This window comes from Corvus moneduloides, chromosome 17 (genome assembly GCF_009650955.1).
Source record: "Corvus moneduloides isolate bCorMon1 chromosome 17, bCorMon1.pri, whole genome shotgun sequence".
NCBI classification, from domain to species: Eukaryota; Metazoa; Chordata; class Aves; order Passeriformes; family Corvidae; genus Corvus; species Corvus moneduloides.
The window spans coordinates 7,356,368-7,370,265 of record NC_045492.1 but is presented as its reverse complement, the minus strand read 5'-3'; the positions used below and the strand labels follow the sequence as shown (position 1 = coordinate 7,370,265).

General features: G+C 52.4%; 1 protein-coding gene across 2 annotated transcripts; it reads left to right on the top strand.

Annotated features, from left to right (window-relative positions):
• The first annotated feature begins 207 nt into the window (after positions 1–207).
• Positions 208–8,029, top strand: LOC116452759 (BPI fold-containing family B member 3-like). 2 transcript variants are annotated; one of them, XM_032127458.1, is made up of 17 exons: positions 208–386; positions 1,436–1,547; positions 1,840–2,451; positions 2,482–2,758; positions 3,081–3,182; positions 3,292–3,414; positions 3,707–3,770; positions 4,211–4,271; positions 4,637–4,716; positions 5,324–5,533; positions 5,671–5,724; positions 5,805–5,975; positions 6,364–6,431; positions 6,734–6,776; positions 7,193–7,256; positions 7,378–7,454; positions 7,693–8,029. In XM_032127458.1, the coding sequence occupies exons 2-17, from the start codon at positions 1,451–1,453 to the stop codon at positions 7,765–7,767; spliced, it is 2,178 nt and encodes a 725-aa protein (XP_031983349.1). In that variant the 5' UTR covers positions 208–386; positions 1,436–1,450; the 3' UTR covers positions 7,768–8,029. The 2 variants fall into 2 exon arrangements, with proteins under 2 accessions (XP_031983349.1, XP_031983348.1); XM_032127457.1 differs by having other exon boundaries at positions 1,840–2,758.
• The last annotated feature ends 5,869 nt before the right edge of the window (positions 8,030–13,898 follow it).

Genomic DNA, 13,898 nt, shown 5'->3' with positions numbered 1-13,898 from the left:
AGTCAGAACATCAATTTTATTTGGAAAAAAAATAAGAAAAGAAAAGAAAAAGAAAGGTATTTTATCAGGGCATGACATCTCAGCCACGTCTGCATCTTGACAGGCTGAAAGGATGATGTTCCAAACCAGGCACCCGGAGCTGGCTGAGTCTGCGCCTACAGGTCATTGCTCAATGATTTACCTAACTCCTAATATCTCCAAGGAAATATTTGCAGTGGAAGTCACCAGAAACAAGACCTTGTTTGTTTTGCTCCCCACCAATTATTCTGGATATCCCAAATGACATCACCTGCCTTTTTCCTTCTGTAAAGCTCTATATATGAAGATCCTGGATCCCGGTGATCTTCAGAAGACAGGGACATCAGCTGGAGACAGAGCTTGGTCAGGTAAGAGCAAATTTATTCCTCAGTAAGTGTGTTCCTTGCTTCTGTCTCTGCAAACTCTCAGTGTTGCTTTGGGAGTGGTGGCCTTTTAACAAAAATTGTTATTCTTGCCTGCTGCCTGCCTGAATTATCCTCCAAGAAGTAAATGGTGCCTTTCAGTGTGAGTTTCTCCAGCAGAGATGTGCATGTTCATTGGATTGCAGTCCTTGCCGAAGAAAGGGTATTTCAGGGTTTTCATAAACAATTATCACTTAAATTATCTTTGGTATAGCTCTATTATCTGCAATAGATTTCTAGCTAAGGCAAATTAGACCTCTCACACATGTTTTGATCCCTTTTTGATGAGTTATTTACATTTAGATAGATTTGGAGCAATGAAGTTCATTTTGGTTCTTTAAAAAACAAAAAGAAGCTACTTCAAGTTGTAGGTCCCACAGAAATATTTCAATGACACTGAAATGTTAAAGTTTACTTTCTCTTTCTTACAATTCTATCAGGTATTTCCACGCAGAGGGAAGCCTCAGATTCTGATGTTTGTGCAGAAATCATGACATTCAAACTGGAGGTGCTCTCCAGTGCATTTGTACTGTGGAGATATTGCTTTACTTCTAGAGACAATCGTGTTGTCAGAAATGTCATATTTTCCCATAATGCAGGATGCAGGATTTGTTTCTTAGAGAAATTTCCATCCAGAATGGATGTACCCCAGATCACACAGCTAAGTCATACCATTACTCACCAGCACTGAGGGGGTCGCAGCAGGAACATCCCAACAACCACTCACTTTCCCCATGGCTGCTGTGGCCATCGGTCTTTGGAGTAACTGGTGTTGACATTCTGGTTTCTCCTGCAGGAAAGTGCCACCAGGAGGATTACTGTCCATCATCACCAGTGTGATGAGTAGGCAGTAGAGGTGCCAGCAGCCTCCTCCCTGATCTTGTCTTCCCTGACAGCCATTTGTCCTTTTTCCTTCCTCCCTCCTCCTCTTTCCTCCCTCCATGGACCGGTGCTCACTCTCCCAGCACTGCTCTCATGGCAGTCACTTCCCACAGTTATCAGGACTGAGGATGTCGGTGTTTTGGACTGTTGTCCTCCTCAACAGCCTGCTGGTCCCTTCACAAGGACTTGGACTCCTGTCCTTGGTTGACAGAGGAGATATGAATGGTAAGTGTATGTAAGAGACAGGATTTATCCTTCTTTTGAGAGCAGTTCTGCTCTTTTGTCTCTTGACCATGCTCAGAAAATCAGAAGCTGGTCCAGATCTGCCCAGCAGTAGTGGCAATGCTGGTAATTTGCATTTATACAGCACTTTGGAGATGGCACTTCAGATACTTTACAGTGGCTGGTGCCACCACCTCATTTGTATGAAGAGGGACAGGGGAGGGGAAGGAAGAGCCAGGCTGGCTTGTGTGCTGAGTCCACGTAGCTCACAGTGACCTCTCATCCTGTTCTTCAGGTATGAGAGATTCACCAGCCAAAGGTCTTCCCCAGAGATCTCAGGATGGTCTCCTTGGTGGCAATCTGCTTGGTGGTCTCCTTGGAAAAGACGGAGTTGTTGGAGGTCTCCTGGGCAAAGACGGTGCTGTTGGCAGTCTCCTTGGAAAAGATGGTCCTGTCGGCAGTCTCCTTGGAAAAGATGGAGTTGTTGGAGGTCTCCTGGGCAAAGACGGTGCTGTTGGCAGTCTCCTTGGAAAAGATGGTCCTGTAGGCAGTCTCCTTGGAAAAGATGGAGTTGTTGGAGGTCTCCTGGGCAAAGACGGTGCTATTGGCAGTCTCCTTGGAAAAGATGGTCCTGTAGGCAGTCTCCTTGGAAAAGATGGAGTTGTTGGAGGTCTCCTGGGCAAAGACGGTGCTGTTGGCAGTCTCCTTGGAAAAGATGGTCCTGTCGGCAGTCTCCTTGGAAAAGATGGAGTTGTTGGAGGTCTCCTGGGCAAAGACGGTGCTGTTGGCAGTCTCCTTGGGAAAGACGGAGTTGTTGGAGGTCTCCTGGGCAAAGACGGTGCTGTTGGCAGTCTCCTTGGAAAAGATGGAGTTGTTGGAGGCCTTCTTGGCAAAGATGGAGCTGTTGGTGGCCTCCTTGGTGGAGATGGTCTCCTAGGTGGTCTCCTTGGTGGAGATGGTCTCCTTGGTGGAGATTGTCTCCTAGGTGGTCTCCTTGGCAAAGATGGTGTAGTTGGTGGTCTGCTTGACAAGGATGGTGTCCTCGGTGGTCTCCTTGGCAAAGGTGGTGTCATTGATGGTCTCCTTGGCAAAGATGGTCTTGTTGATACTCTCCTTGACACCGTCCTTGAGCTTCTCATTGGCAAAAATGGTCTCCTTGGCAAAAACGGTCTTGTTGGCAGCCTTCTTGGTAGAAATGGTGAAGATCTCATGGGGTGAGTGAGAGTGGGAGATGGTGTTCCTGAGCAGCCCACTGTGTCTGAGCCATGCCAGGGAAAGGAGATCCTGTTCTGGAGCCTGCACACACAGAGCCCCCTCCCTCCCCTCTTGGGGCAGGCTCATAAACAGGGCTTCATCTGCTGGGATTTTCTGCCTGTGCCTTTTATGTGCCACAAGCTGCTCCTGATGGAGCAGGCGGGGGTCCCTGATGACCCAGGTGGGCAGGACCCCAAGAGCATGGCTGCCGTGCTGGGGGCTGAGGGACAAGGGCTGTGCAAATGTGCTGTTCACTGCCTTTTCCTTATTTCAACCATCCAGACTGAGAATTGTGAACAACACCCTCCCCAAAATCAGTCTGCACTCCCTGCCGGGCTTTGGGCACCAGGTGGACTTCAACACCCAGCTGCTGGTAGAGAGCAGGTAGGGCGTGTCCATCAGGGGCATGGCTTGGGGCGGGCGGTCACCATCTCTTTGGAAAGTAGATGGTCAGCAAATGTCCTGAGCTGCCTGCTGTGCTTCCCCTGGACAGTGTGCCGGGCCAGCCGCTCTGCAAGCAGGTGGAGGTAGATGTGACCATGCTGGTCCAGGACACGTGGACAGCTCACCAGAATGCTCTGAACTGCAAGACTGTTGACATAAACACCTATGTGAGGTATGAATCAGGTGGGACTTGTGGCAGTGGGACACCTTGGTGCTGTTGGTGATCCAGCTGCTGGGCTCAGAGGGGAACAGTTGACCTTTTTTTAAGATTTGGGCTAAGAAAAGAACATTTCTGGGTGTGGGGAACCTAGCACTGGGCAGGATTCAGAGGGCTTGGGAATAGTAATATTTCGGCCCTGAGTATGGACGATGCAAGCGAGGCCTCATGTTTCTCTTGTGTAAAATCCTCTTACTTTCCAGCATTAATCTTTGTCACTTGTTATTTCCTATTTTCCTGTTACCAGACCCAGAGTGCCAGTTCTGGATGAGCCTTTGAAACGCCTCCTTAGCAATGTCCTGCAGGACCTGGTGAGTCTGCAGAGCCACCTTCATGCGACCCACCAGTACAGTGCTGGGTGGGCAGGGCAAGCAGCACAGGCAGCAGGCCAGGCTGCCCCATGGATGTGGATATTTGCACAGCTGTGGGCTCAGCGGGGCGGTCAGCCTGTCCTCCTGCCGAAAGGCACCAGCACCATCACCTGTGCCAGGCTCTGCTGGCAAACAGATTTCTGAGCCAACTGCTGGTTTAGCAGCCACTAACCCGGGTGAGACCCACGCTGGCTCCAAGGGGCTGCTCACCCACCCGATGCTGAGTCCTGTGTGATGGGATGTTCCCCCCAGCCCCGCCTGCAGCAGCTCTGCCCACATGTGCAGCCCAGCAGAGCCCACTGTCACTGGCTGTGTGGGTGCCATGTCACCCACTGGTGCAGCGCGTCCCGGGACCCTCTCACTTCCCTCTGCCTCCCCAGGGCTGCAACATCATCAACGCCAAGCTCAAGGTGTTGAGCTCCCTGCTCGGCTCCGGGAACCGTAAGTGTTGACACCTCCTGTTCCCCTCTTCCCAGTGACATCCTGCCCTGAGCATGGCGTGGCTTTTTTCATTAGGTAAATACAAATATTTTACCAATTTTCTAAAACCAGAACTCCCAGCTCAAACCCAACATTCAGTTTCCCTGCCCCAGCAGCAGCAGACAGCTCTTCCTGCAGAAACCCAGCATAGGAATGGTTGCTTTTAGAAACAACATTTTGCTACAAAATATTGTTTTCTAGTGGCTTTTCTAGCTGGGAATGCTGTGAGCAGGAGCTGCTGCTGGTTCCAGTAACTCTTGGGGCCATGGGATTTGGGAGCATCCCCTGCCATTGCAGCTGAAGAGTTTTCTTCCCTGTGTTCACAGAGGTGCTCCCACTCGGGGCTCTGGGGGACCTGCCCTCCTTCTCCATCCTCAGTGCTGACGCCATCCAGATGGATCTGAAAGTAAGTGCCACCATGTTCCCCGGTCCCAAAACCTCCGACTTTGGGTGATTCATTGGAACATGGTGGCTGTTTGTCAGAGCTACTCAGTTTTCAGCTGCCTTCAGGCATATGTTCACTGGAAGGTACTGATGAGTCTGCTCTGGCCACAACCCTGCTATTGCCACTGCTGGGTCTCTACCTTATTTTTTGCCTTTTAATCCTTGATGGTGGCATGAGCAAGAGTGGCTTGATGCTACTTAATTAAGCATAATTGTAGCACTCTCATAGTTTTTAATCAGAAAAGTTTAATTTCATACAGGAGCAGCAGTCACTGCTCACAGACATGTTCTGTTCATAAGTGGTTTGTCAAAGTAATTGACAGGGACCAGAATCATGCATAAAATATCAGCAATGTGTCTTTCCAATCAGGATACGTGGCAGTGCTCCAATGGGGAAGGGGTAACAGATGCAGCCCTTGCCTGTGCCAGGGCAGCCTGGAGCAGCCCTGTGATCATTTAAGTGCTGACAAACCTCGTGTGAGCCGCTCTGCGAGGTCCACAGGCAGGCAGGGTGCCCAGGGCAATCCTCTGAGCCCCACCAACATCCCTCCCTGCTCTGTCCCCTGTAGCTCCTCTCTGAGAATGCCAGAGGTGGCATGACAACCCCCATACAGGGGCTGCCACTCACTGCCAGCCTGAAGTTGGCCACCGGCCGCCCGCCACGGCTCAGCCTTTCCCAGGACACCCTCAGCGCAGTGCTGGAGCAGGTCCAGGGGCAGGGAGCCCTCAACCTCAGCATCACCAGCTTGACGGGTAGCAAATTCCCTCTGCAAGGCCAGGTCAGTGTCCTGGTTGCTCTTGGGTGACCCAAGGACACCCAGTGTTGCCTGCTTGTGTTTGTGGGGTCCAGCTGAGGACAGCGTGGGCTTTGCACGAACCCTCCCGGGCAGCGACGTCACCGGTGCTGTTCCCACAGGTTCCCGAGAGCAGCTCGCTGACCATGGATGCCCTTTTCCCGTTCATCCCCCAGGTCAGTCACCTCCTCCATGTGCATTGATTCCAACCCCACCACTCACCCCACCCTTGCCCTGACCTCCTCTGCCCCTGCAGCTCGCCCGGGTCCTCCCTGGCTCTCTGCCACTGGAGCTGCGTGTCCGAGTGAGCAACGAGCCAGTGGTGACTGTGAGGGATGGAAGAGCCACTGTCACCCTCAAAGCCTCTATCGACGCCATCAGTCCTGCCCTGCAGACCTCCCAGGGGCTCCTGTTCTCCCTTGATGTGGTGAGTGAGCTCCCAGGAGATGAGATCCCTGAACAGGGCGATGGCTGAGGCTGGATGACTGCTGGCATCCCCTTGGCTTGCCCTACCCTTGGCCCTGCAGCATTTGCACTTTTGTATTTACCGCATCATCAAAACAGTGATGCCCAGTCCTTTAAACAAGCTCATAACCAAGCATAAAACGTAAGTGAAATGTTTCAGGAATAACACAAAATAAAGACAGGAAGGTGAACCCTGGGGAGAGAGATACATGATGCCATCTGTCACAAAAATGTGGCTTCTCGGCACAGACAAGTGTTTTTTCTCAGAATGGGTAATTTACAAATACACTTTTCAGTCTTGGGAGCTGTGCAGGGGAATAACCTCATTTCTTTCATTGTTCCATTTCCAGGACATCGTTCTGAACATTACCCCATCAGTCTCTGATGGCAAATTGCAAACCTCCCTGGCTCTTGACAGGTAGAGCCCAGCTCTGCGGGTGGGGGGGCTCTGCCTGGGGACAAATGGAGCTGGTGGCAGTGAGGGGGGACAGTGACGTAGACATAGTAAAGATGTCAAGGGCTGCTGGAGCCTTCCTGCCTCATCCCAGCCCCCACCTCAGACCAAATGTATGGCTGATGTGATGAGACAGTTGTAAAAAAGTTGTTCTGTTTTTAAAATCCTGTATCTTTATGAGGGTGAGGAAAATTCCAGACTGAGAAAGGGCCTGGAGGAGGCTGCACCAACACATCCCAACTCTTCCTTGTTTTCATCTTTTGTAGCATCAACCTGACACGGTTCCCCTCGAGTCTTGACGCTTCCACTGTAAGTGCATGCCCTGGATCGAGGTGCTGCAGTGAGTGATGCAATGGCCAGAGGCTCTGTGTAGGGGAGGAAAACCAAAAGCTAATTCTTCTTCAGTTTTCACCCTTCTACTTCTCTTGGCAGAGGGCAATTGCTCTCTGTCCTGCAGATCCTTCTGTGCCCTACAGCAGTGGCACTTGGGTGTCTCTCCTCACTTGTTGGCAGCACAGTGGGGGTGCTGGGAATGGGGGAGGAATAATTAAAAAGAAATTACCCAAAGACCATATCCACCCTCAGTCCTGGGAGTGTTTCACTGGAGGAAGAAGCTTCCTAGTGCTTGTGTTTCATAGCAGACTGAGTAGAACTCAACCGATAACCCTGACATGGCCCAATAACCACTGCTCTCCTCTGCTACTGACACACCCTCTTCCCTGCAGGCCTCCTCGCTCACAGAATGGCTCAAGAAGGTCCTCACAAATGTATATGTACCTTCTGTTAGAGGTATGGGGGTCAGGGTCCCCTCTCATCTCCAATTCAGCTGGATTCGGGGCTCTCCCCCCCCCTTGCTGCCTTCATTCTGGGTTTCATCCCTGTGACGAGATTCTTACACCTGTTTTTGCAGATGCCTTCCATGTGTCGGTCCCACTGCCCAATGTCCTTAACACCAGCCTCAGGAACGCTGAAGTTGACATCACTGATGTAAGAATTGCATTTTCCCACCGTGCTGTGTCCTGGGGAGTGGGAATGTGCCCACCCAGGGCTGGGACGTGCAGATCCCACACCCCCATACCACCCTGGCCAGCCTCATTTCCCATGGGCTGCTCCCAGTTTCCCTCTGCTGGTGTGGACCCACAGGAAAACCTCACCTGGGGTATGGGAAAAAGCTGGTGAAAGTCTGAATGAAACAACTGAGTCGTTTTTGTGCTGCTTCTTCCAGGTGGACGAGTTTTCCGGCCAGACCACTCTAGAAAGATTCTGCTCAGGAGGAGCCTCGATGCTGTTCCCTTTCTGAGGCAGCACATGCACCCCAAGCCCTGCTCTGCTCCACTCTCTCCCTCTTCCTTTCTCTCAAGCCCTGCCCCATGCTGTGGCTGTGGCCTGAGCAGGACGGGCAACAGCCTTTGGCCAGCATCAGGGTGGGAAAACTTCTTGGCTGGTGGATGTTTGGGGGTTCCTGTGGCCGCTTCTAACATCCATAGCCAGGAAGCAGAGCTCTTAGGCATAAAGGTTGCTCTTGTATTGCTCTTTCAATAAAATCTTTCACTGTCACAGTATTTCCTTCTCTGGATATTTATTCAGATGTGTTTCTGGCTCCCCACACCTGTTTGCCTGCTCCATGCCCCTCTGCCACATGGATGGGTGGGGAGGCTGTGCCTTCAGAGGATGAACTGGTACCTCAAGAGAGCATTTCTGAAGCACAGCCTGTGGCACCAGCTGTGAAACAGCCTCTCGCAGGGGCACTGGGTTGGGTGCACGTGGGTGCCCTGCTGGAGTCCTCTCTCATGCCTGACTGACGAGGGGCAGAGGGGAAATTGCAATGCAGTGCTGGCACAGCTCTTGCTGATATCTCCCTCTCCTTTGGAGCTCTTTGGAGCCGCTCCCACTGGCAGCAGGTCCCACATGGAGCCTGCTGGTGCTGGTTGTGCAAGGCTCTGTCCAGAGCCAGGCACAGATAACCTGAGCTCACATTCCATAGGGATTTATTTAGGTGTGTATTATCCCCTTGTTGTGTAAGACGCACCAGGTTATCAAAAAAAGCACATTTGATCTCACAAAGGTATTAAGTGTTGAGGACACCAGAACAAAAGTGCCCTTATGGCCAGGAGTGGCCATGGGGGTGTCCCAGCACAGGAAGGAAACACCATCTGCCAGGAAGGAGCTGGCAGCTGCAGGATGGGTGGGACAATCCTCAGGAGCCACTTCTCGAGGTTCCTCAAGCACTACAGGAGACAAAAATCTCCTGGCACTTTTCCAAAGCCTCCCCATGCACTTGCTGGAAATTTAAGAATTTCCCCCTGATGTGGTAAGCTGTGTGTGCCAGCCCACGTGCAAGTGTCAGCAGGCATTTCTGTGGAAGAAGCTGATTTCCCAGCACGGCTCTTTCAGGTCAGTGCAGCCACAGTCTCAGGCAGCAATTTCTTCCCTTTATCCCTGGGTTCTTGGGTAACAGTGCTACCTGATACTGGCTGTCCAGTAACCTGTTGCTCAATGCTTTTCCCTGGTTTACAAGTCTTTATTCATAATGGAATATACGAAACCCACAGATGGTGCTTTACACCCTCAATCCACCAGCTTTGAAAATTTAGGCACCTTTCCACATTTCCTGCAGCACCATCACTGCATAAGGGTCTGCTGTGTGGGTGAAAGCAGAGGTGCCCACAGAGCAGCATAAGGTCTCACCTTGACCAGGAGCTGAGCAAAGCCAGGCTTGAAATTCAGGATGAGGTCAGGTAAAGAAAAGGAGTCCAAATAGTGGCACAAGGTACTGTGAGCTTGGGGGGACAGAGCCCCTGTTTTACCCCCAAACCTTATGATACACCCTGTGAGCCAAGAAAAACCATGGGAATAAACCCAACAATAGTAGGAATGCAGGTGAGTAATTCTAGTTTATATTTAGTGACTAGTCTGAAAAATCAGAAAAGAAGGTTGCTATAGCAAAATGAAAACCTTCTTCTTAAAATCCATTCATTTAACATGAAAATTTCAGGAGGTTTTGTGTAGTGGTATCCTTTTGAGGTTCTGGTTAATTTTATCATTATAAGGTTAAAATGAGCCATTTTAATAAGAAAGGCCAATGTGAGTCACTGATATGATTTCAGCCTTAATTTTCACACTCACCTCGGCGTGAGGGGGGCTCAGGTTGGGCTGTAGGTTATGAGGAATCATTTCACAGTGTATGAATGGTGTCACAGTGCCCAGGGATGGAAAGGATTTAAGGGGTGACCATAAATAGGAATAAGCAAACAGGGGCTGGGGTGGGCAGGAGCTGGCTGGAAACCTCCCTGTGGATGGATGGATGGACTCCCCCTCTCCCCACTGTGTGTTCCCAGATCCATTGGCCCAGTGTGGCTCTAACTCGTGAATGGTTTCCGTTCTCCTAAAGCTCGTGTTTTCTATTCACTGAAAAATTGTCACCCATCTCGAAATACCTGACAGCCCTTGATCTCAGCCCAGCCTATCTCCACTCTCCCTGTTGTTGTTCCCCAGGTCCTGCCAGCACCTACAGCTTTCCCAGTCCAGCAGCAGACACGATGCCACCATTGCACTGCCCTCCTGTGCATCCTGCTGACCCCAGCAGGGAGCCAGGCAAGAGATGCCATCCTCAGGCTCAGTAAAGGAGTTTTGAGTGATGGTGAGTCACCAGTGCCACTCTGGAAAACAGGAGCCAAGGGGGTCCTTTGGGATTGACACCCTCATACCAGCACCCATGATCAGGGAAGGGAGAGCAATTGCATGTGGAAAGGGAAGAGCACGATGCTTGTGAGCAAACCTTCCCCCTCCAAACTGATCCTGGAGTAGTTTTGTTTATGTAATTAAAATTTCAACTGGCCAGACTCTTAAAAGAAGAAAGCTCCGTGTGGGATCTGACGGCTGCTGGGAAGTCGTGCAGGTTTGTGGGGCAGAAGAGGCTCCTGAGCCGGCCGGGGAAGGGCCGGGCTGGCGGCAGTGCGGGGGCGTTTGCCCGTAGAGGGTGCGCGAGTTGCGCGCTGGCCGCGGCTGCCGAGCCGCCGCTCCCGGCTGCAGCCCGCCCGCCTGACTCCGCTGCAAGCCCAGCAGAAGCAGAAGGAATAGCAGGGCAAAAGAACCGACCTCCTGATAAAACTGGAAAGCAAATTAAACAGGAAAATAACTGAGAAAACTTGGTGCCTTTTATAATTTCTGGTCTAACTGGCCTCTGACTCTCCCACCTCCTGATCATGGCTGTGTTAGCTGTGGAGCCCAGTTGGGCGTAGAGCTGCCACTTGTAATGTCCCTCTTGCTGTCCCTGGAGGCTGAGGATCGTGGAGCTGACGCAGGGTGTCCGTGCAGGTCCTGCCCAGCATTGGTGCTTACCTCAACCCCTACACTCGAGTGGCCCTCAATGGCAAGAGATGGCTGGGGCTGGGGCTGGTGCTGCAGCTGTTTGGTGGCATTAAAATCAGACTCCTGAGAGGATGAGTGATGCAGATGTCCTCCTCTGCTGCCATAAGCCACCTCGCCATCAAGCTCTGCCAGTCCCAGCCCACACCCTGTGAACGGCAAATGTGTGAGGGCATATTACACCGCTCCATCCCACCATCCCTGCAGGTGACAGCCACTCACCAGCCACGCCACAGGGCCGGTGGTGCTGGTGTCTGTGTGCCCCTCACACAGCCACAGTGAGTGATGTGCTGTCCCACAGGTCCCAGGGCACAATTCTGCCCTGTGTGCCACGTTCAGGGGTCATTTTAATGGACATGGTGTGGGGTCTTCTGAGACGTGAGCGCGTATTGTAGGAACCACTCAGGCTGAGATTTTCTCTGCTCATTTAAGGAGACTATACACTAGTAGATAAAAGGCAGCAATAAATTTCCCACTGGCTATTTTGGGATGCAAATTACAGCTATCTCATGCAAAATCCAAGCAGAAACGATTCACTCTGCTGCTGCAATTGCCTTGCTCCAGGAGGTCTGTGCTCCACGCTATTCACAGGGAATTGTTTAACAAGACCCATTTACTTTGCAGCAGGTTGTTTTCATGGTGCTCCTTTAGTTTTCCACAGTCTGCTCCCAATTGTGGATAATTTATTGGCAAGTATCCTGAACAGGCTTCTTCCTAATCTGGTAAATCAGAAAAATAAAACGTTCCGGGAAATAGCAATGAGTCTGAAGGGTTGTGGTGCAGCTCCCTGTGGCGTCACCAGTGCCTGGAGCAGGAGCACAGCCACTGTCCCAGGGCTGCTGCATCCACCCACCCAGTGGCTTGGGATTAGTGGGGGACACATTCCATGTCTCCATCAGCTTGGGAGGAGCTTCTCCCTCCTTCCCAATGCAAGGTCTGCCCAAGTGCTGAGAGTTTCTAAGGAGGCCCTGGACTGTGCTACGGACTAATGGAATCTCTCCTCCTCCTGAAAGCCCCAGGGTCTTTCTAGCCATCCCCCACGGGCTCCTGGGTCCCAGCCCCAACCCCAACTCCTCTGAGGAAGGGCCAGGTGCCCAGGGCCAGACCCAGAGCTGGTGGAGTCATCAGCAGGGCTGCCATTCCAGGTGTCCAGTGCTCCCATGCCCAGGGAAAGCCTGGCAGAGCCAAGCAGGGCTGTGTGTCCCTTCTCTGGCTCCGAATGTGGATTATCACTGCCCCTCCCCAACTCCTGCAACTCTGCCCAGTGCTTGACATTGCCCTGGGATTAGTCAGTGACCAGCTGGGAGCACACGGTGGGTCCCACACCTTGTCCTGCCTTGGGCCATGTGTCACCCGCTCCAGCTGAGGGACACCCTTCCCTCCTCTGCTCCACCCTGGCCCCAGATTTGCCCAGTGCCAGGAGCAGGGGTCCCCAGCAGCTCCCTGCCCAGGGCCTACCTGAAACCCAGGGCTCTTCTGGATGAAACAGAGCTCCAGGCAGGGGAGGGGGGGATTTGCAGTCGAGTCCGACAAGGAATCGCTGACTCCCTCCCTCTTTCCCCAGCACTGGTGCCCCTGGATTTGCTGGGCTGCATCCAGTACACCAGGTCCAGCCTTCCCCTGGCAACTGGCCAGTTCCTTGAGGTGGATTTGAACATGAGTCCTGCATCTTCGCCTTCCATCGGTGCACAGGGCTTGGGATATTTCCCTTGGGTACATCAAGGTCTCCTTCAGCCATGTACACCTGGGCAGGGGGCTGTGGAAGCTGGCAGAGGTCCTGGCTCCATGCCTTGCTCTCACCTCTGTCATGGGAGAGCACAGCAGGTTTTAGGTTTCACAAACTTTTGGAGAAGGAAGTGTCACGGGGCTTGACTTGGCGAGGCCGTGCGTGCAGCCATTTCACAGTGAGGGAAGATGAAGTTGACCGTAAAGGCAAATATTGCAAACGTTTTGACTTGTGTTTACTTCTCCTGTGACTCCAGGCTGTCATCGCGTGTGTGGCCAGAGGCCTGGTGGACTACCCACTAGGAAAGCCAGAGACTGTCCCCAAACCCCAATGGGACCCCATGCCACCCACCCTTGCCACCCACAGTGGACACCAACTCCTCCCACTGGGCCTCTCGGTGAACTTCCTCAGGTGAGACAGAGCTATGCTGGGTTGCAGGAATTCAGGAACAGACCTGTCCTGGAGGGCAGCACTGTGCAATTCCTGCATCAACGGGCAACATGCTCTGCAGCTCCTGGTCACTGTTTGTGCTCCCACCAGCAGAAACTTTCCATTTTTGGATGTTGGCAGGTTCTCCAGGCATAGCCTAAGCCACATGAATTGCTGATGGAAATTGCAGTCCCCAAAGCACCTGTGGTGACCCTAAAGAACAATGCAGGTGTGATCCAGCTCACAGCTACAGCAGAGGTGATGGTGATCCAGCCAGGTGATGTCCCTCTGCCTTCTGAACATCGTGTGTATGAAGGCACAACCCACGCAGAAATTCCTTCTGCAGCTTCCCCTCGCCACAGGGCAGTTTCCCCATAGATGGGACCTGCACCCAGCGTGGCATGGCTGGGCTGCAGCCTGGCCAGCGGCTGGAGGAGCCACCCCAGCCCTGACCTCTTTGTTTGACCATGAGACACTTCCTTGAGGAGACAGGGGCTGCACATAGAGGGGATGGAGTTTGGGACTGAGACCCAGGGAGAAGTTCAGCAGTCACCTCCTGCCCCATGACACTGTGCTGGGCTGGCTTGTGTCCCACATGTATGCTGGGAGAGGGGATTCCCCTCCCCAGGCTGCTGAACATTGACTTCACCTGCCCGAGGGTCCCACTGAGTGTCTCTCCATACCCAACACGGCACAGCAGCAGCTTGGTCTTATCCCTGTAGATGTTGCATCCTGCCTGCATTGCTTGAGCAGATTGAGCACATGTGTTTTTTCCATGGAACAGTGTGTTTTGGACTCTTTTGTGGGTGCTCGGAAGGGTGTGGGTGTACTTCACATTCTTGGGCTCAGGTTCAATGAAGTCCAGCCCTCTCTGCAGCCACAGCAGGTGTTCAAGCCTGTAGGCATGG

Coding starts and splice junctions, on each gene's coding strand:
- LOC116452759 (XM_032127457.1), top strand. CDS start 1,451: ATGTCGGTGTTTTGGACTGTTGTCCTCCTCAACAGCCTGCTGGTCCCT. Junction 4,272..4,636: donor CCTGCTCGGCTCCGGGAACC/GTAAGTGTTGAC, acceptor CTGTGTTCACAG/AGGTGCTCCCACTCGGGGCT. Junction 6,777..7,192: donor CGAGTCTTGACGCTTCCACT/GTAAGTGCATGC, acceptor TCTTCCCTGCAG/GCCTCCTCGCTCACAGAATG.